The 21078-nt window shown below is 36.9% G+C and overlaps 1 protein-coding gene across 6 annotated transcripts in view; it reads left to right on the top strand.

Annotated features, from left to right (window-relative positions):
• Positions 1–21078, top strand: part of LOC149801808 (uncharacterized) — a 91050-nt gene that overhangs the window by 53379 nt on the left and 16593 nt on the right. For all 6 annotated transcript variants that reach the window (XM_089956160.1, XM_089956161.1, XM_089956164.1 and 3 more), the window contains exons 13-19: positions 921–1010; positions 1466–1555; positions 2511–2612; positions 4683–4884; positions 6753–6911; positions 9889–9977; positions 10766–10836. In XM_089956160.1, the coding sequence (XP_089812286.1) occupies positions 921–1010; positions 1466–1555; positions 2511–2612; positions 4683–4884; positions 6753–6911; positions 9889–9977; positions 10766–10836 (803 nt within the window). The remainder of the gene's footprint in view (positions 1–920; positions 1011–1465; positions 1556–2510; positions 2613–4682; positions 4885–6752; positions 6912–9888; positions 9978–10765; positions 10837–21078) is intronic.

Genomic DNA, 21078 nt, shown 5'->3' with positions numbered 1-21078 from the left:
TGTTCATTTGAGTCTCTGAACAAAATGTTTCGGAAAGTGAACTCTCCCCAATGTTGTTAAGTCAAATAACCTATACTTTTTCTTCTAAAGTATTATCTCTTAGTTTACCTGATGGCATGTCAAAGTTTTGCAATGATTTATTCCTATTTTGCACATTGTACAGTACTGCAGTTCAAGTTTGCAGACAGACTTTTGTAAATGAAATACCTTATTCTAAAGAAAGTGATACATGTACCATCACATGACCTTTTGGTCTTTGTCTGGTACCCTGTTTTGTTCAAGGTTAATTTCTATGTTTTTTTTAATCCACAAAATCTATATTTAGCCTATCTGACCATGTTATGTTCTTGAAAATTACATCCGGTCTTAATCATCAATTACAACAACAAAAGTCTGCTGTATGAACCTCACTGCTCTATCAAAACAATGCTGACCCCATTTTCTGTAAACGTCAGCATTACTGATATAATCATAATGTCATTGGTACATTTACTTTAACCAACACTTCTTTCAGTAATGAAAACCAGACATCCCTAAACAAACATTGGGAAAGATAATCAAATTAATTACCTTACTGTAATTAATATTGGTTCTGTACATATATTAAAATAAAATGTGGTCACTTGTGAGCAGTAAATTTTACATTTGTGCACTGATAATGTTGTTCGCTGTTCACGCTAGAGGGCTGGCCTTTCTTATGGGGTATTTTTGAACACAAGCCTGTCAGTGACAAGGGATTCTGGCTGTAAGGAGTGGGTGGCTGCTGGCTGGGGTGGGGTGGGGGGTGCTGTTGATGAGGGGGACCACTGTATATAGACTCAAAAAACGTCAGAGTAAATGGAATTTTCTTTAACAAGATCCCAGTATTTTGTCATGTATTTATGAACATTTATGAAGTTAAGTAAGTTGTGGTTTTTCAGGATGAGACTGTTGTAATGCATACAGTTCAAGAAATTGCGAAAGGTTGTCATCTCCATATTGATTGTGTGCCGCTTGGAGAAAGCAAAATAGTAAGTACCTGTCTACCAGCAAAGTGTCTTATCCTGCAAGAAATTGTGAAAAGTATATCAGGATATACTTGCTGTATCAAAGTAAAATTAGATTTGCATTTACTAGTGTACTATGAAAACATTCTGTGACGCTTATGACAAGTTTTCATTTAATGAATGCATCAGACAGTGTAGTAGTTGTAAAACTGTAATTGGTCAGTGGTTGCTAGACTTTAGCCAGTACCAAAATAACATAAATCACTCTTTTGTTTAAAGAATATTTATGAAAATAAACTCATTGGTATATATTCCACAAAAGAAAGGGTTCGATTCTAAGTAGTTTTTTTATTGGTAGTAGAATCCACATTTTTAAATACACTAGATCTTTACATGATTAAATAGTTGTGAACATTCTGTCAGATTCTTTTTCAAATTTCATTCAGATAAAGGACAATGGATAACACTTTTTTTTATAGGATTTTCTAACCAAGATCTCACAGTCAACCAATGGAAAAATCTATAAGTGTGAAGACTGGAAGAAACTTGGCAGACGGACAAAATTTTTGGTAAGATATGTACTAGGATGACCAAATGTTTATCTTCATTATAAATTCAGGGTGGCATTTTTGTTTTTTTTTATTGTTGTAAGGAACTAAATCAGCTTAAACACTCTTGTTCCTTTAAAAGAACACCCAAACAGAAGACCAAATCATTCTGCAACTAAGGTCACTTTAACTCCAATTATTCTAGCTCTCATAGACAAAGTTTAGAAAGGACAAATGAATTTAGCTGCTTCTTCTGAACACTTGTAGTTCATAAGCAGTGAGTCAGGTTGTGCAGATAATTGACTGGTCCACTTTTGGATAAGGTGTAAGAATTATTTTGGAGGGCAAGTCTGATTCAGTGTTAGTGTACATGCTCTTTCCTATATTGTTAAAACTCAAAACAATGAGCTGTAAAGAAAATATTATATTTAGAGACAGTAAAAAAAACCAGCAAATACACTCCACAAATCAGCTCTTAAACTTTCTTAAATATAAATTTGGAATATGTCCCATTCAGTGCAAAAATTATACTAATCGGCTGACTCGTTTTTATAGAAACATCTGAGATTAAAATGAAATCTAAGTTTTGATTGTTTCTGACACCTTTGTTAATTATGTCTGTTTGTCGAAACATAATGAATTTTATTTGTGATAACAATATTAAACCCTGGTTGTTAATTTGCTGAAGTCTATTATTTGTAAAGCTCTTATGTTTTATGGTAATTTACATTCTTGAAATTTGTTGAAAATAGGCATTTATAATATGTATTCCAAATTTCAATCTATTTATCACAAATTATCTGCAGATTTGGTACATTATATTAAATGTATTTTGAGTGCAAAAAGTAAATGCTTATGTAGAATGACTGAAAAACCAATCGCAGCAAGGAAAATCTTATTTAAAGCTATTAATTATTTAATTCTGGCACTTACAGTCATCATTCTAATCATCTCAGTTTATATTTCAATTTTCCAGGATGTAGCATCTCGACACTATCAGGATTTCATCAGAAAAGGCGATATTGATTTTGTAAGAAATATCATTAGGACTCTTTGGAATGTTAAAGGAGAAGATTTAGTAAGTTGGTTTGTGAATTATTTGGCATAAACAAGTAAAATCGTTCATCAAATTATGATGCTTGTGGCATGAATGGCATGGAGACATTTCAGCGTTCTTAATGAATCAGACCGATTGTCACTACAGTTATGGTAAATAGGTGATCAATGAGTGTTATGAATGTTAGTTTAGGTGAATACATTTTAAATAATAAGAAATGAAATATTCTGTACAATTTGTCATTCTTTAATACCGTAAAATCAATTGCATCAACATTGGCTTGAAATTAGGGTTTTAGGAATGGTCAGATCTAGAAGTGTTTGGATAATGACAAAACTTTTTGGTGCAGATACCAGAAGGAATGACTAAATGGTTACATTCCATGTCCTCTATGGGTGTTATAAAGAAGGGCACTCATCGGTGACATCACATGCAACCGTTGCAACTCACTGAGGATTGTTAAAAAGCAGAACAAGGATTGCACAACACAACAAAACTGACCTGCGTGTCAACATAGCTTTTCAGCTTTACTGGTTGAAACACTTTTATATCCCACATTTATAAAGACAGATGATTTCACGATTGGGGAAGCAGATTGGTTCACATGAGTTGGTTAAGATGGCTAAAATATATATATATATATATATATATATATATATATATATATATATATATATATATATATATATATGTTATATATATATGTTAGTTATCATCACATCAGATGACATGGACAAACATTGTAATTTCTTCAACATATTATTTTACTACACTTCCTAGAAAGGGTTATTGCAAGTTTGTCATACAGTTCCAGTGAACATTAGATTTCAAGTGGACCAATACAAATTTAATTTCTAGGATGTACCAGATTATCATCAGATGATAGTTGTAGACCGAGGCATATAACACAGTTCAGTATATACATTTAAAAGAGTCTTCAGGATCTCGAAAGTAGAGGATTATGCTTGAGATTGAATAATTGCAGCTTTATTACTCACTCCAGTAATATTTTTAATACAATAATTATACATTCATGCATTGCAAATAAGTACATGTATAGGACATTCTTGCCCTGTGAAATATTTACAATTTTCAAGTTTGAAAATAGAAATAAAGCCATATTTTATGACCTACTCCAAAAGGGAAAGTATATTTTTACTTTCAGCAGTCCAAAAATGACAAATTGTGTCTCGTATAACAGTGATCTCAGTGAATTTTGAATATATATTAAAAGCAGGATGATTTAACATTAGTCGTCAGTACATTTTCTTGCAAAAAAGTGAAAATGACCTGAAAGAATACAGAATAGCAATAAATATGCTCTGGGTGAAGTCCACTTTGATACAATCCCCCATATGATAGTTCTTGATTTACCCAAGGAGCTTATCTAGGCGGCTGCATGATCATATACTAAGTGACATTAATCCATAATTAATCGAAGGATAGTTATTCATTAATGTCATTAAAAACAAAGAAACAAAACAATACAGCTGAACACATTTTATGCCAGTTAATTTCTAATGATAGTGTACTGTACCACAAATTTCCCATAAAATCAACATAAAAGGCTTTGTTACCACTATGTTTGCCATTTTTTCAGAACAGATTTATCTTCAAATTCAACCTAAACCCAATGGCGAAAAACGGTATGGCCAATCATGTTTTTCAAGTAATTTCCTTGTTATCTGTATGAAAATTCCTCAAAATACCGATGCTGTGCATCTGCTTACAGTTATTCCAACCTTTTCATGGGAAAACTTTAGTACCACATTACAAAAAAGGACCATTTGGCTCTAAATCTTATGGTTTGGATTCAAATCATAATTAGTTTCAGGCTGATAATATATAGCAGTTTTTGCCTCATGGATATATCTATGTAGTTATCTTTTCATGCACCCACCAACCCATCTCTCTATCTAAAAGTTATTAAATCTTACTGAAATGTATATCGAACATATCCAGTCTGATAACCTTGTTTTTTCTGTCATTTTTTCATAAATTTCTTGCTGGGAAAGAGATTTAACTATTTGTGTGTTTAACGTTTGAAAGAATGAATTCAGATGATGGTAATGAAATTTTCTCCTTTTTGAGGACATAGTAGAGGAATCTATGAGACGATCAAAAGCATCTACAAAAGAATCATCAGAGGAGGAACAGCTTTCTGAAGAAAGAATCAACAGGTTGGAAGATCAGCTTCTGCTAATTGGAACTCGAGTACGGAGAGGTCCAGATTGGAAGTGGGGAGACCAGGATAGTGAAGGTGTAGGCACTATCGTCGGATATGATAAGAACAGTAAGGACAGATTTTCTACCTTAAAATTTGTCTTTATTTTCTCTGATTATGTTTTTGATCCCTACATATGTCTATATTGTTCCTTTGATGATTTGATTTGTATCTTTTTTGTAGTTGTTGAAAAATTTCAAACACCAAGTGATCTAAATTATTTATTTCATAATACAGTGGTCCCCCTCTTATACGGCCACCCCTTCTGCATCGGAAAAGTGGTCTTATAAGACTAGTGGTCTTTCCAGAGGGTACTAAATATTTTGTGAGAAGTATATGTAATGTACATAGTAAGAAAGCTACATACTTCAAAGCATTTAATATCTTCATTTAATGTCTTCGTTTAAAAGTAACATAATTATTAAAACGTTCTTCTTGTCTTAAGAATAGACTTATATAAACTGAATACACATTAATAGGTCTTATTCTTGGCACAAGCATGATATGCAAGTGGGTATTGTTGTCATGCACATTGCAAAACCATTCAAAACTGTCATTTAAATCTTGGTACATGCATAATTCACTTTCCATTTGCTCCATTTTCCCACTGCTGCTGAATAATCTCTTGATCGGTTCTGTCATTGTTTATTCGAGTCTTTTCAGCTTAAAATTGTTTTATTTGAGTCTTTTTTCATAAAATTGTTTGGCAAGTCCCCCTCCCCATCCTCTGGTGTCATTGAGTAGAATAACCAGTTTTCTTGTAATATGTCTCTGTTTACGTGATGACAGGATAATGTTTAGCAATGATTTATTCAGATGTTGCTAGCTATATGTAATTTAATTATGCAGACAACATTTTTGTTGTGTGGATGAAATGCTTTTGTAAAGGAAGCAATATATATATTGTCACGTAATTTTTCTGGTCTTTGTCTGGTACCCTGTTTTGTTCAAGGTTAATTTCTGTGTGTGTGCAAATCCACAAAATCTATATTTAGCTTATGCTGACCATATGATCTTGAAAATTATGCCTGGTTGTAATCATCCAAGAGAAGAACTCAACAGATGTGTGAAGCCCAAAACTCTTATCACAACATTATTGAGCCCTTTTTCTGTAAACATCATCTTTTATAGACAATGATATGATATTAATCTTAGTGTTACATGTACTGTAGTCCACACTTCTTTCAGTAACAGAAACCTGACACCAGGAGATAGGTATTGACTATAGTGATGATCTGATCACTTACCTTACGATATGAATTAATTATTGGTTCTGGACACATTTGAAATAAAAAGTGGCTGCTTGTGAGGGGAACATTTTTCATTTTTGTACTAATAGGCTGGCCGCTGGTCGCATTAGAGGGGTGGCAATTTTTGAGGGGTACTTTTGAACACAAACTCAAGAAGTGGGTGGTTGCTGGTCAGAGCGGCCGTTCAAGAGGGGGACCACTGTACATATTTTTCTTGAGTGGTTAATGAAGTATTCATAAGCTGTATGTACAGTCTATGACTCATTATGATTTGCAAAAAGGTTTAAATGCAACAGTTGCATTAACATTTTAAACACTGAAAGAAAAAGGAGCTTAAATGTATTTTAAAAAACCAATTGTGCATAGCATTATTCATGATGCAGTAATTGCCAGAAATTAGACAATTTTTTTTTATATTTCTTTAAGATGGACCAGTAATAAGTTTCAAGTAGTACATTATGATGATGGGCAGATGTTATATCCTGGTGCATACACAGAAATACATTATATAAAATCTGATTTTAGAGCAATAAGTCTGACAGTATCAATTCAGATCCTGAAGTCACAAAATGTATCAAAATATTGTACGAGTCTATCAGGAAAAATTAAATTGTCTGTTTAATATCATAGAAATTTTCACAATTACACTTCCAGTTTGTGTTTATGTACCAATGTATGTCATTTTAGACTGGGCAGATGTTGTTTGGGATAACTATGACTCTAGAGGAAGAAACTCGAACATGTATAGGTATGCAGTCGGTGGACAGTTTGACGTTATGCCAGTGGAAGAACCACGTGTTCTTTCACCTGGTGAAAGAATTGCAGTTGGATGTAAAGTCAGAAGAGGTAACTATGATTTTTTGTCTGCAGTTTAAACATTTACACAATCAGGCTTTTGAAATTAATTAGGACAAAATAATTCTTTGTAATTTTCAGGAATAATATTACTATGGCACTTTACTAGGTGTTAATATGGGTTGTAAAATTGTTATTTGTAACCCTCTGTGTATAAAATTTCTGATTCAGATTTAGTATCTGTGTGGGAATACATAATTGGTTACAGATGCGATATAATGTGGAATAGAGTTTGAATACGTTGATAAGGCATTATGTTAAAGCTTGCTTTTTCTGATTAAAATTAGTTTTCCATATGTGGATTAAGACTGTAACTTATTTCAAAGCTGAATGCTATCATTACTTGTAAGGGGGTGCAACATAGACTTTACTTTTATTAACCTCAAAGGTTGTGTGAAAATGCAGAAGAAATATATTGGTAATAAGTGTAATCATTTTTTTTTACATGAATTTTTACTTTAAAAAATTCTATTTAAATCCAAGAATAATAATACCCACACAAATTAAGAGAAGTTTGATATTGTGTTTGCAAAAGCAGTTATTGGTATCACCATATCAGGAAAAATGTCACTATTGGGGAATGAGAATTTAACATTATGCTGCCATTGTGAAAAATGTCACTATTGGGGAATGTTAAATACGTCCATATGTTTCACTTTTGATGGCACCATGGTTGGAAAGGGGAATCAGTAATTAACATTTGGACCACTTTTGGGTAGAAGCTTCACAATTGAGAAATTGGAATTTAACATTGTTCCTCTATCTTAAAAATGATGCTATGGGAGGGACAAGGGGATTTCCATAGGATTAACATTGTAGGCTGGTGTGGTGATTATGGGAACATAACGTACATTTCACATTTTATTTTTGGGGCAAGACTTGAGCCAGTATGATGCAAGTGGGAATGGAGCATGGGTTACCATTTTAGGGATAAATTGGATGCTAATGGGTGTGTGTGTGCTCATTTAACATTGTAGGTCACTATGGGTATCTAAAGTATGATGGACACTTTAAAGAAGACTAAGAAGTGCATGTCTCTGGAATTCTAAATTGATATGTCACAAAACTGAATGGGGATTTTTCCGGGCACAAAGAATATAAAATTGTTCCTGATGCACTTTGGCTAGATTGAACAAGTGGAGCCTATGCAAGTGATGCTCCAAAAGGCATACTTTAAAGCTGACAGTGTATGGCAGTGCTAAATGTGATGCATGCATTTTCTTGATGTGTATTTTATGGCATACCACCAGTAGATCAGTGTGCAGGAAGAGTAGTGTTGGTAGCAGTTTGTGACAAATGTTTATTTATTTGCTTCTTCAGACTACTTGTGTTAAATCATTATCAGTGAGCTTTCTTGTTTTAATATTTACTTGCATGAGTTATTTATTACATTTTCAAAATTAAAAACTCCAGATTTATAGTTGTATTATTCTCCATCATTACCAGTGTTTTTGTAGCAATGCCATGCTGCATACATAAACAACCCCATGCAGGTATACAAAATGAAGGCCATATAGAATTAAATTATTTTCAGTGAAAAAGTTATTCTCACAAAGTATAAACATCACTTACTAAGTCTATGCAAATGTATGAACATAAATGATATAGGTCATACTATTACCCAGAAATTTGGCATGTGAAATTTGAATTGGGGCAGATTGTTTGTACATTATATGGGTTTCAATGTGTGAGTAAGCTGGTATGTTAAAAAAATTGTATCTGAATTTGACACACTGAAATAATAATTTTCATTTAAGAAAATGAATTCAGTCTCTTTATTTTATCATTGTAAATACCTTACTAATGGTTGCTGTTACCATGGCAACTAATGTTCTAAAAGTTTTTTTAATGCTTTATATTACAGGATTTGCGTATTTAAATGATACTGTATTATATTTAATCCTGTTGTTTGAATCACTTCTAATCGTTTGAAAATCGACAATACTTCTGTTAGACCTAGTCATTTGAAGTTGGTGAGTTCAAGAGTTCTTTTTTTGGCTATTGATTTTCTCTTATTTTAATTGCTTTTAACAAAGATTTGCTGAGAGTCAAAAGTGCTAAGGCTAGTTAAAAGCTAACTTTGTACTATTCATTGTCTGTCATTTACAATTATCTTAGTCAGCCCTTGTCACACGTGAACTCTTGCTAGATCCAGTGTATTATATATATTATTACAACTGTGTGGTCTTAAACTAAGTATCAGAAAAAAGTGAAAACCAACAAGTTTTCCAAAATTCAACAAATAATTTATTTCCCTTGATTACAGAGTGAAAATTTAAAAAGAACTTACAACAATGCAAATTAAATTCCAGATAGTCTAAAGAGTTCTATCGCCAGTCCTAATTAATGAAGTTCTAATTAAATTCCAGATAGTCTAAAGAGTTCTTTTGCCAGTCCTAATTAATGAAGTCCTAATTAAATTCCAGCAGCATTCAAAATAAGATCCAACTCTGAATGTGTTCATGCGCTTGTAGTGGCCTGGAATGTGGGGGTGTGCCAACAATCTTTATGAATCATAATAATATTATCCAAGAATGTTTTTGTCTGAAATCACTATAATTCCAAATTAATCTTCTGGTCTAAGAATATTATATATGAGTATAATTTGAATAAATAATTCTACTCAAATGAAATACTGAACACAATAATAAGGCTGGTTCTGCCTCAGATATTAAATGCAAGCCATTAATTTCTCAAGTAAACAGGATTATAAACTCATCTACTTGATCTGGGTCACAATTACCATTTTCTGGTTCCTACTCTGTCACTTAATTGAATTTTCCATTCTAGAACATTCTAAGTTGTTAACAAGGTAAAGTCTGTTACCAAAATTATATATATTGTTTTTCTATACCTTTCAGTATAAGATATTAAATGATAACTTTTGGGTAGTGCAGGTTTTCTTGTCAAAATTTACCTTTATCTATTCAGACTTGTACATTTTTTCATCCTCTCTCATCACAAACAGGTAAAGACTGGAAATATGGTGACCAAGATGGAGGATTAGACAGTGTGGGAACTGTTATTAAGACAGGCGATAGAAGTGAGAAAGTAACAGTATGTTTTGTTGTGGCCTATTTTAGCAGAATGCAGAGTGAACAATTTAAATTGATTTATCCTTCAGATACATGCCTGTGTTTGAATCTGTTGCTTTAAGATGAAAATGTATATAAGCAGGGTTCTTTTTCTTTTTTCTTGTGTAGGAGTACATAATTACCAGATGATACATTCAAAATGGCATGCGTTCATGATCAACAGATATAATCCTTCTAAATGATATTTTGATAGGGTTGGTCATGAGAGGATTTGCTTCCCCATATTACTGATGATACTGTTGTAGAATATCTCAGCATTTAATTATTGGCTGTCACTTCTGAGTGAATAATAGCACAATGCACTAATTTGTTCTTGACCTTTTTTTTCTGTATAAATGATCTGGCCCCAGTATTTCATGACAAACGTTCCGGAGAAATGTTTCCTATCATCTTAATAAAGAACAACTAAGATATAAATAGCATACATTGATGATTTAACTCATTGTCAACCGAAATTAGTTTATTTTATTTTTATGGTGTATACGGTCTCAAATTTTAACATCTCATGAAATTTATGCCAGCTGTATTACTTCATACATGTGAAACTTTCTGTAATATTTGAAACTATTTTTGGCCCTCCATCAGCTGTAGTTAAAGCCAAGGCATATGCCAACTTTATTAACTATCTTTTAACAAGATTAAGTCTTTTCAATAATCCTCCAAGATGGAACATGAAAAGCTCAAGTTCATACATACATGTTTGTACTTGTGTAATAGATGTTTTGCAAGCAAACTATTTTCCTCATTCAGGTGCGTTGGCCCAATCGAAAATCACACAAGTACAAATTTGGGAAGAAAGGAAAATATGAAATTCAGCTATGGTAAGGAATAATATTTTTTTTATATCTTTATTGCTTATTACAATGGCAACTTTATAGGATGGTCTGTTGCCTGTCATCTGTAGTCTGTCATTGTCTGGCATCTGATTGTTATAACTGCTTCTAAATTATGTGGAAGCATGGCACAAAACTTCGCACTTGTATTCATCCCATTGTCTAGATTGTTCCAAATGAAAATGATGCCAATCAGACAGTAAATATGGCTGCTGTGTGGCTGTCTTGAAAATCTTGTTATTGCGACTTCTCCTGAATGGATGGCTTTATCACTGGTAGTTTTAACTAAAATACTTCTTGCTATGCTTAGCTGGCCGTAAATGAAAATGATTTTGATCTGGCATGGCTGCCACAGTAGCACTTTTAAAAATCTTGTCAAAACTACTATTCCTCAATGAAAAGTCATCTTCTAACCAGAAAACTACTTGTGATGCCAAGTAGGTTCTAAATTAAAATGGTGCTGATCCTATGTTCATTACGGCCACCACGGCTCCTGGAAATGTCATTGCTCTTCCTCCTGAATGGATGGTCTTATCAAAATGGTGCTTTCACGGACCGACTTTTATTGATGTCTGATGTATCCTTATTATGGACTGCCTCAGCTATTTCTGCAAGACAAGAATATGCCTTGATTGTATATTGGTGCAGTAACTTACCAAAAAAATGAAACATTCTGTTTGTTTAAAATTTGTATGCTGAAATAGAACCCAATCTGTTTGGATCACCTTGGCTATATGTACAATTAGATTGTGTGAGAAGTTACTTAGGAAAGAATTAGTTTGATCATTCTTAACTTGTCAGTCAATCTTTCTTTTGTAAATAGCCAAAGAGGTCCAAGTGGCAGCTATTGACACACATTCAAGGTATAATATACAGAATTCACTTCAGAGTTGCAAATGTTTGCAGATGGTTCGTTCTAAAGAAAATGTTGCAGATCTGATGTCCCATAATAATGTTGACTTAGTACAGCATCTAATCTTTAGAATCTCTAAGTACTTTATAATACTAGATAACAAAAAAATACACAACAACATTACAAAAGCAGGCAACTTGAGATTACCTTAAGAAAGCCCCCCAAAATGTTGATAATAAGTAAGTAAAAGTAAATAAACACTAAGTCTTTAAGTCTTTTCTTGTAGTCAGAATAGGTGAGTTTCAAGAGCACTCTTGAATGAGATCACAGTGTTCTTGTTTCTAAGGTCCCTGTACAATTTTTTCCACATAGCTGGGCCTCGGTATGCAAAAGACCAGCAGCAGGGGGGGCGAATCCGACATTTTGTCCAATCGTTATTTTGCTTAATTATTACTTTCTGCACTCAGCGGATCCGGTGTAGTCAGCGCCTGGTAAAAAAAAAACGACGACGGTCCATCCTACACGACGGTGACGTCATCTGGTTTAATGCGCGCCGATCCCAGTGTCGTCAGCGTCCGGTAAAAAAGCGCGACGACCGCGTCGATGTCATTTCCCCCCCTGCTGCTAAGAAGTTATTTACAATGAAAATTAGTTACAATTTAACCGAATATTTGGTCAAGTCCAATACGATATCGTGTCCGAGGATCATGTAAATTTATCGTTACAAATCCATGTGGGGTCGACTGAGCATGACTAAAAAAGGTTCGAAAACCATTAAAGTCCATGTCACCGCCGCACCATGTCTGCCAAATATTTCGTAGCGTGTGTGTATCAACGCCGTTGAATACAGCAAGAATATTACAGTTGTCTCTGATTACTTTTGGAATCTGAGTGTATCGTTGAGTGACATATATCACGTCGGTGTTTTTATGCCTGCCTCTGGAAAATATCCTAGCTGGTTTTTTTTGATTGTCTAACATAACATCATCGTACACGACTAGATTGTTAACGTCGCCATCAATATCATCAATACCTGGTGCATCATTGATATCTGTAATAAACTCAATAACATTTTTTTCAGCGATCGCTGATGCATTCTCGTTAAAATCTTTCAACACCTCGTAGCATCGTTGATCATCCACGCTAGGGGCGATTAAATACAACTTATCCCACTTCATCCATCTCATTATTAAATTGAGTAACAATTGCGTCTTGCCGGATCCAGATGGTCCGATGATAATCATCCGGATCGAGTTTGGTAACGCTGCAACATGCTTAACTGGTTCTCTCGTTTTAGTCGCCGAAAAATCAATTATATTCATATCTCTATACATAAATTATGGATCTATATTGTGTGAAGTGTAGAGTGCGTACTGGCACAAATGATATGACAACCGTTACAACGAGAAATAACAGATCGGCACTTACTGGTAAGTGTGTACAATGCGGTACAAAGAAATTTAGATTTATTTCTATTAGACCCGGGGATGCTTTAAAAAAAAGCGAGGAGGTGATATTGCAGCCAAGTTATCAAAACTCCCCGGAACACCGTGGGCAAAGTATCCAGGAGAAAAGCACCTCCCAGGATATAGCTACTGTGGCCCGGAACACGATTAGATATCAGACTCGATGATCAAAATCAGCCCAAACCAGGTGAGTATCCAATAAACGCTATATATAAGGCGTGTCATGCTCATGATGTTGCTTACTACAAAAGTAGCGATCTGCAACAGCGTCATATCGCGGATGTAAAATTAATTCACGCGTTAAATGCTATTCCTGATAAATCATTCAAAGAAAAATTGGCTTCATGGTTGGTAAAATCGGCTATGAAAGGTAAATTAATGATTGGAAGCGGAGCTTCTCGCGCTGGTAATTGAAAACGCTAGCGTTTATAATAACAACATGGAATCCATCTATTATTCTCCGAGAGGATACTGGAAAGGAAAGGCCGCAATTGGTAAACTCGCAAGCGCTGCAAAGGTAACAAAGGCCGTTGCGGCTAATTGGTTATCCAAACAGGCTATATGGCAAATCTATCTACCACCACCTAAACAAATCAACTTCTCGCACTTTGATGTTACCGTACCCAATGAAGTTCATCAGGCTGATATACTATTTCTGCCGCATGACAACGGTTACAAATACGCGCTAACCGTAGTTGATGTTGCGAGTCGATACAAACAAGCGGAGCCCTTGAAAACAAAGTCAGCAACTGAAGTAGCCGGTGCGTTTGAGCGGATTTATCGAAGAGGTCCTCTGCGCTGGCCAAATCTATTACAAGTTGATCCTGGCAATGAATTTCGCGGCGCTGTTTTATCAACGCTGAAACATCATAGCGTCGCGATACGACGAGGTCATACTGCGCTACATCGTGATCAGGCAATTGTTGAACGATTCAATCGGACTCTTGCTGAACGGTTATTTGGGTATCAATACGCGAAGGAATTCATCCAAGAAAAACGATCTCGTGAATGGGTCAAAAGGTTGCCAGGCGTAATTGCAGCGTTAAATAACGAGATTACCCGAGCAATCAACATGAAGCCCAGCGACGCGATTAAAAAAAAGTATATACCCGGAAGATCAAAAATAGATAGCGTTTCCAAGCCGATTCTCGGCGATGTCACTGTTAGATATCTGTATGAACCAGGAGAGCTTGAAGGCGGTAAAAAAAGAGCTACTGATCCTATTTGGAGTGTTACCACACATAACATATCAACGATAACACGATCAACTGGTAGACCGCCGATCTATAGACTGGATTCAACTGCTCCTCAGCGCGGATTTACTCGCGAGCAACTACAAGTGATACCTGATGATACTCAATTACCCCCACGTGGCCTTAACTAGCGTCGTTGCGTCTATTGCACTCAAGGCAAGTTAACCTCACATTGTTTTTGACATGACCGAGACTGTTATCGATCCTGTCCACGGTAAATTGGCGAGCGTCTTTATCCGAATAACGCCAGCGCATTACACAATTGCAACTCGCGCAGTGATTATTCTGTTGTTGTCGTAACGCAATTATTAATTCGGCATCAATATCAAAACGCCGCTGTTTTTTTTATCCTGTTGGCGGTAACCCGAGAGTTTTCTATCAATGACGCTAGCATCAAGAATGTCATCGTTGTCACTGGCTTCGTCAATAACAATTCTTCGAAGCTGATTCATTCTCCGTACTCTGGACACTGCAAGATAGACTAGATTTGACCATTCGATGCGATTATCAACTATCCAAACAATTGTATCCGTGATGGTTAATCCCTGCGAGGAATGTATTGTTGTTGCGTATCCTAGCGTCCACGGGGATTTATCAGCACGTAGCGCGTCCTCGACGACGCTGATATCAACGAGCACAATATCATTCAGCACGAGAACTTGTTTTTTTGTCCCTGACGCTGTCGGGCCCGGGATTTCAACTTCAATATTCTGCCGCCGTGTGTCCGCGGGTCTATAACACAACGGCACTGGGCGCGTTGGAAACTTTTCCTTATGCAACGTAAACAACTTCCGCTGAAGTGTGTCTCTGACTATCTTTCTACTCGCTACAATCAAATCGTTTGGTTTCCATGTTTCCCAGAATTCATTTAACGGCGTTTCCGGAATCACCTCGCGGATTATTTCACATTGAACTCTATCCGGCTGTAATCTGATTAATTTTTTAACCTCGCGCAGTTGTTCATCAAGTGCTCGGTAATCAGTATCGGGTTCTTCATAATAGTCCACAAAACCCTTTAACCAATCATGTGGACCCTCGCCGACAAATGGTGGTGGTTGGCCATGGTCGCCACACATGATTACCGCTGTATTCGCGCGCAGCAACCACTCAAGAAACATTTGTAAAGTATCTAATGAAACAGTACATATTTCATCCCAGATGATAACCTCAGGAATAAATTTTTCCCCCATTCGATCAGGAGTCCACTCACCGCCGCTGTATCGAAAAAAGCTGTGATAAGTAACGGCGTCAACATTTCGTTGTTTTATCTCTCGCGCTAGTCTATGGGTCGGTGTAAGCACGATTATACTTGCCCGCGTTCGAAATAATTCAATTGCCCGAGTCGTCTTTCCTGACCCGCCACAGCCGCTTAAATAAACTGTTTTATATTTACAAATTGGATCAGAACACGGTGGTGCATTAGACCATTCTGATAAATTATCACCGCGTAAGTAATTATTTTCAACGGTGACATTTGCTGACGGGGAATAATCGCGTCGTATTTCATTTTTAATTCTCCATATACCCCAACTCTCGTCCGGACTAGTAAACTCGGCTATGTTTCCCTTATACTTTACGTCTATGTAAAATGAATCAATCGCAACTCTAACCGCGGTGTCGGGGAATCTATTTATCATTGAGAATAAATTGATAGCGGCGTAACCCAGCATAGACGCCCTCAAATGTGGATATGCCGGGCTGTCTCCATCGCTGTAGGTAACAACTGTACCCAACTTTGTTCCATTGGACAAGAAAGCTGTTTTGCAGTTCACGTATCTATTTTTTGCCACTGCGTCCTTGATTACGAAATCATATTCTGCGTCATCTATAATCAGCCGTGAGCAATATCGTTTGTAGTCGCAGTTTTTTCCACCTTGTGTGAACTTACCAATTATCCTTCTACCGAGATCTTTTGCCTCGCAGTTTCGTTGGTTGAATATCTTTTTGGACCATTCGATGATATATTCCTCGTCGGCATCAATGTGTTTTCTGGATTCGTCAATTATGCTATCTAGACGCTCTGGTTCTGGTAACCAGACTTCAGTCTGCGCCCGGTATGATATAATCGCGTCACTGACAATCAACGATACAAGCATGCTACAATCAATCATATACCGTAGCAGCGCTATTGGCAGCCACTTCTTTTCAGCCATGTGTCTACCGATCCAAATATAACAACAGCGATGAAGTCCTGCCGCGAATTCAAATGATACTATGCGAGCGAATCCGGTTAAATCAAAATCAGGCAGTGGTCCATTAATAGCAACACGAGTCATTTCATGTCTGGGGTGTCCAAATCGTTTGAAGTACACAGCGGCGGATCCATACCCGAGAAAACTCGCTGGATAACAGGCAACCATATCAACGGAAATCATAGCGTCGCGGTTGTATTCAGTGTTCCATAGTCCACCGTGATAGTATTCCAAACAACTGGATTGTACATCCGGCAGAAATTCCTTGCGCGTTGGTCTCCACGCATTTTTCCTTGCTGCAACATGAGCCGCAACCGATGGAATCCTAAAACAATTTGTTAGCAGTTGTTCATCATGCTCTTCAAATTCCATGGCGGTTTTTTTCATCTTGTTGTGAAACGCTTCAGTGCGATATAATTCACCGTTTGGTCTTACAAACTGATCAAAGGTATCCATGTCGTTTTCAGTGCTTCGAAGTAACCACACTGACACAGGGTCGTTTTTACACAAACAAGCAATAGCATCAAATAGTTTCCTCTCCGCGAGAAAACCATCCTCTCCCAGGAATTCCCCGGGGATATACTTTACTGTTCTATCCCGTGGAAATATTGTGACCGCGGGCGTCCACGCGTGTTCGTTATGATCAATAATTTTGATTGGGGCTCCATTTGATTTATACTTTGATTCATATAATACTTCACCGGTTATCGTTGTAACGGTTATTGGAAATCTCAGCGACGTTTCTAATTTCGCTATGTCGCTGATGGTTGCTCCTCGCTCACGCACTGTCTCCTCCCATTGGTTTATTTTGCTACGTCGTAAATCGGTCAGTTTATTTCCTCGACACGCATTTGTAAAATGCTCTATTACTCGTTCTGCTACACAATTTATCCCCGTTGACTGTTTCATCGGCGCTAGTTTTCCGATATCAGGTTTCTTATTTAACGGGTATATTCCATAGACAACTGCTGTTTCAGGATACGCTCGTTCATAGTATGGTCTGTCAATTCCGGTTAACAACCCCGGCTTGGAGTCGCGGCTAACAATGACTGTTTTCTTGTCGCTGAGAACTGGTTCAAATTTATCACGTATGATCCAATTGCCTGATTCCACCCGGACAATAAATTTTACTCTGAAGAAATACTTGCTGGAGCCAAGTTGTGATATTATCGTTGCTGCGCGGTTGTCGTTCATGGTAGCATCAACAATACCATCAATTCGAAATGTTGACCAACTATGAGATGCGCCATCACGCTTGAATTCATTGATACAGTCGCGTATTTTATTCAACAGGGTTCTATCGTTTATTAACGCTTTTGGTGCGTCCTTGAGGACTCTATCGAGATTGAACTTAATATTTTTCCAGGGCTTAATTGCTGCTAATCTCTCGAACTCCTCCATATAATTAAAACAAGTATTTAAATGAAAGAATATAGTATAATGAATCACTGCAAATGGTTGATGATTGGGTCGATAACCCCGTGCAATAAATCATGTAGAGGTGAATTCTGCGGGTATCATTTACAAAGCGTTCGTAATGGTTCTCTTGGCCCCCTACCGTGCTTGGTTTGCCACGTTGGTGTAAGAGGAAAATCACAGTTGTGTATCAATTGTGGCGGAAAGCGATACAGAGAGTTAAAACGTTATTACGACAAGCGAATTAAAAACGCCGTCATTGACCCCACCGCTGACTCAGTCATCAAAACTCCTCAGGACTACATTGCAAGGTTTATAATTAAACCAAATAATGAATTAGACAAGTAGTATTATTATACAAATGAACCAAGAATTTCAGCCGCATCCCGTGCTTGTTAATTACGAGGCATCTCGCGATGGCGTTGTTAGAAATTGTAGACTGAAGAAGCCGGTTGGTACCGTAAATAATCGCGGGTATTTGATGTTTACTGCGGGAGGAAAAAGCTATTATGTTCACAGGATTGTATTTGAAGTATTTAACGGATTAATCGAGAATGGGGTTGTGATTGATCATATTAATAATAATAAGACTGATAATTCTCTTATAAACTTGCAAGCTATCTCGCAAAGTCAGAATACCAAAAAAGGCGGAACCGGTAAATACTCAAAAAAAGCAAAACCCGTAAAGTCATTTGATACAATAACGCACGAAGAAAAAACTTTTCAGTCGATGAAAGAAGCCAGTAGATATTTTGATATTTATGTGCCCGCAGTACAATTTGTTGCAGAAGGAATACAAAATTCAGCGATCTCAAAAAAGACCGGGCGCAGAATTCGATTTTCATATGTAACATCAAAGGGGAATAACTCGTGATGGTATATCACCGAGTGACAAAGTTACCGACAGTGTGAACGCTACAGTCTATTACAATTAATAAATTGTTTCTTCCGGAAGAAAACTGATGGAATAAATTGTCTTTACAAACAACTGTAATATTCTGTTTTATGTTTCATCGAATGTTAGCACACCTCGGGATTGATACGCGGGGTTCATTTTGTAAAATAATTTTTTTTTATTTAGAAATAAGATGTTTTATAAGAATATGAATATCGAAGACATCAATAATATATTAACCGAGATTTTAAAATTAAAAAATCAAGGAATTAAATTATCTGATAAGCTTGATAACCAAAAAATATTGTCCGATTATGAAATTATTAATGAGCAATCAAAGAAAGGTCGATATACCTTGCCACGCGAGTATTCTTTTATAAAGCGATTACAATATACGATCAATGAAAACTTGTATGGCAATGACGTAAATGCATTTATTGGACTATTTACTGCCGTTGAGACAGTACGAAAAGAACTCGGACGGGCTTTTGAACGACGGCGGGAGATTTCTAATAAAATTAAAAACATTAGAAGGATTATAGACGAAAACTCCCTGGAGCCCCTGGGACATATCCCCCCCACACTCGGCGGGAAATTAGAAATTACGGAGCAATTGCAATAATGGTAGGCGAATCACTTACTACTCGGCTAGCCAGAGAGCGGCTAGTAGCGCTTAAAAAGTTCATACCGTTACGAGACAGGGTCCGAAAACAACTTCAAACGCGGCAACAACTACAAACTGATTTTGCTGTTGGAAGCGAACAGCTCTTTGCTCCGGTAACTAAAGCGACCAAAGATGTTACGGCGGCAACTGTGCCCGTCCTCGGTGCGCTTGAAAAGATAGCGGCTCAGACCGAGCAAACAAAAGAGTCTCTGGAAACACTCCCTGCGAAAATAGCGGTTGCTACAACACGGAGGCCGCCACCACTCGCTATAACGGACCCACAAGAACCTTATGTTACAATAGCCGATGAAGAAGAACTAGGCGCCACCGCAAGAGAACCAGAAGAAGAAATACCGGAAGAAATACCGGAAGAAATACCGGAAGAAATAGAGAAAGAGGGGAATATACCCCGTAATGTGCTTAAAAAGAGCACAATAGACACAATTAGAAATCTCGGCTACGAAGAATTAGATGATTTTACTGTTACAAATTTTGCTAAGGACACACGAGATGAGCATATCAATAGCGGCTACGAGAAAAATATAAGGTCGTTAAAGGACTGGACAAGAATAGTGTATTTGGCGAGTAAATATAAAAATGAATTACCACCGCGTGATAATAATTATATAATATTCCACAATAAAGTAAAAAGTGAAAGACCAAAACACGGAAAAGGATACTCTGTTGGTAAAGACGTTACTTGTCCTGGTAGTGTTCTCAGTGATATATCACGGCTAGAAATACTAATCGGAGGAAAACGAGCCGGAAATAACTCTCCGGAAATAATCAATGAGGCCGCTGATATTTGCAGGCGGTTATTTGCCGGTGGTATCATGGACATAAATGTATATCGAACGCTCATAGACGAACTCGTGGACCACGGTCATTACAGCGATTGACCAACCACTAACTGTAAAACACTGGTGTTTTTTATAATAAAGATGATTATACACTACAACCATGATAAGCCAGTCAGCGTCTACGTGGTAAACTCACGATTGCCCGTATACCGCGCGTGGTACGGAGACGGTCTCGGTAGCACCATTGCGGGGTTATTTACAAGAATGGCTCCAAAAGTGGCGCCGTTAGCCAAACAATTAGGAATGAAGGCCATTGATGTTATTCGTGATAAGGGAATCAGCGCTATTGGAGATGTCGCCGGAAGGGCGTTTTCTGCAGCAAAGGACAAACTAATGTCGTTGGTGAGAAAAAGAAAACAGAAACCACCGGTGATGCCATCAACGACAGTGATGCCTGCAAATGTCAGTAAAGTAATAAATAACGCCGTGGAAGAAAAACTAGAGTCGTTGGCGGCTCAGTCATCCACCGATGCAACAACCAACGCGCTCATGAACGCGATAGCGGGAAGTGGCCTACGACGAAAACGACGTTGATGAATTAAACATCAACATGATAAATAATAAAATGTTTGCGCAAACCGCTGATCCCGCGTTTGATATGGACGCCCCAGTGCGCAGGGATGATTCTGTC

This window comes from Sinohyriopsis cumingii, chromosome 4, assembly GCF_028554795.1.
Source record: "Sinohyriopsis cumingii isolate HCF-2022 chromosome 4, ASM2855479v2, whole genome shotgun sequence".
Lineage (NCBI taxonomy): Eukaryota > Metazoa > Mollusca > Bivalvia > Unionida > Unionidae > Sinohyriopsis > Sinohyriopsis cumingii.
The sequence above is the reverse complement of the archived record's forward strand: the minus strand, read 5'-3'. Positions and strand labels throughout refer to the sequence as shown.